Here is a 1,814-nt window from a genome sequence, read left to right on the forward strand (position 1 = left end):
TCAACTACTACTTCGCGAAGAAGATGGTGGCCATAACGTGAATGGAGATGAAGAGGTGGTCAAAGGGGTAGATCCGGAATCATAGCCAACATGTGAACGAGGTGAATCGGGTGAAATTTTTCCAGACATTTTCCTCTAGTTAAATTAACGTCAAATTATCTATAGCATTATTGCTGAAAATATTTCTTCGTATGATAAAAATCTGCTCGGTAGTGCTTACATGAAGACCATCAGAAAGGGGGAGTATGTTCTGTCCAGAACAAGATTATGTTTAGTTCAGCTCAACCATTCTAATCATTTGTTTTTAATCGCATGACAAAACGCTCCATTTTATTCGAGCTTCACATTTGTTTCAAATCCTACGTTGAATATCACGCAGTGAAAGTACTAGCATTCGGTACGGGTCGACTCAATAAATTATTCATTTTATATACATCAAGCACGTTAGCAGATTAGATAGAATTTCCACGAGCAGTATGGCCACGGAAATCAATGAATCGCATTCCCAAACAGCATTAGTATTCTTCAATTGCAAAAAATTACCTGTCGCCACATTAATCTTGACCAAACAGAAAAAAACCAAGAAGATAAATCAACAAGACTGTTCGCATTCATAAAATGTGCTCAAATCAGTTGCAGTGAATAACACAAAACAAAATCAATCTGTAATAGTTACAATGCAGAAGTGAGCTCAAGCTTTAGTCCTACCCCTACCACCTCCGCATTTAATGACTGGTTGTGACCGCATCCTTCAGGTTCTTTGCTACATTTTCCAATGCACTCCCTGCCTGCTGCAATATGCTCCCAGCAACATCCATGGCATTCACAGTTTGGTTGGAGGATATTTCTGCAGCCTCTGATACGGCTTGTTTCGCTTGCTCCAATCTCTCCTCACCTATACTACTCATCTGATTAGCCTTATCACCAGCTACCGAAACTTCCTCGTGAGCCATGCCCTGGGTGCGTCCAAGAGCATCCTGTGAAACCAAGTAAAGAGCATTCAAAATCAGGGTATAAGACATATGCCAGCACTCTAAAATTCGCAAACCAAAAAGCTCAAACCACTAAGTATAAGTATCCGCTTCGTAGTCAACAAGCTTCTAAACCACAATATCACAACATCATTATGAAAATCAAATCAACCATCTGCTGCTTTATTCATGCATGTCACGGTACAAAATTAACCAAGAACTCTACAAATATCCAAAATAACCAAGTTACAAAACAAACCCAAGTCACAAACTACCACAGGAACTCGTCTCACACCTCAGTGACTCCCCGAGCTTCAGCAGCCGTGTCCTGATCCACACGGCTGCTCTCCTCCTCCTCCTTTTGAGCATCAGAGTCCTCGAATGGAGCCATTCTCCAAGGGCATGGTATAACACCTACAGCAGACGACATTCTGAAAACAAATTGCGCAACACGGGTTCAATTCTACTGTAGAGAAGAGACACAGGAGCACGGTAATTGGAGAAAAAATTGAACCCAATTGTACAATTGCCGCCGATATTGTGAAGTTGGCAACTCCGGTCAGAGTAAGAAGAAGCATTCAATCTGTGAGAGCGCTGGGTGGGAGACACGTGTCACCGCGTAATGGTGCTGCCACTTGTCATTCTGCGTAATGCCCTAACTCGAGGCCCTTCTCTACAATGTCGGGTTTCATCCACTTTCCGGATGTATGGATGACTTTACATAGTTTCATCCATATTTGGATGGATAGATTACTCTGCAGGGTTTCAACCTCTTTATGGATGGATGCATGGCTTCGCAAGGCTTCGTCGCCAATCGTTGGATGAATTTTTGATGAAGATTGT

At 42.2% G+C, this 1,814-nt stretch overlaps 1 protein-coding gene across 1 annotated transcript; it reads right to left on the reverse strand.

The window, feature by feature from the left end:
- Nucleotides 1-633: 633 nt before the first annotated feature.
- LOC112279688 (uncharacterized) lies at nt 634-1,526 on the reverse strand. Its single transcript, XM_024514356.3, has 2 exons — nt 1,267-1,526; nt 634-977 (listed from the first exon to the last, which is right to left on the reverse strand). The coding sequence occupies exons 1-2, from the start codon at nt 1,399-1,401 to the stop codon at nt 726-728; spliced, it is 387 nt and encodes a 128-aa protein (XP_024370124.1). The 5' UTR covers nt 1,402-1,526; the 3' UTR covers nt 634-725.
- Nucleotides 1,527-1,814: the final 288 nt, after the last annotated feature.

The sequence above is a fragment of the Physcomitrium patens genome, chromosome 3 (genome assembly GCF_059467195.1).
Source record: "Physcomitrium patens ecotype Gransden chromosome 3, ASM5946719v1, whole genome shotgun sequence".
NCBI lineage: Eukaryota > Viridiplantae > Streptophyta > Bryopsida > Funariales > Funariaceae > Physcomitrium > Physcomitrium patens.

Coding starts and splice junctions, on each gene's coding strand:
- LOC112279688 (XM_024514356.3), bottom strand. CDS start 1,401: ATGTCGTCTGCTGTAGGTGTTATACCATGCCCTTGGAGAATGGCTCCA. Junction 978..1,266: donor AAGCTCGGGGAGTCACTGAG/GTGTGAGACGAG, acceptor TTGGTTTCACAG/GATGCTCTTGGACGCACCCA.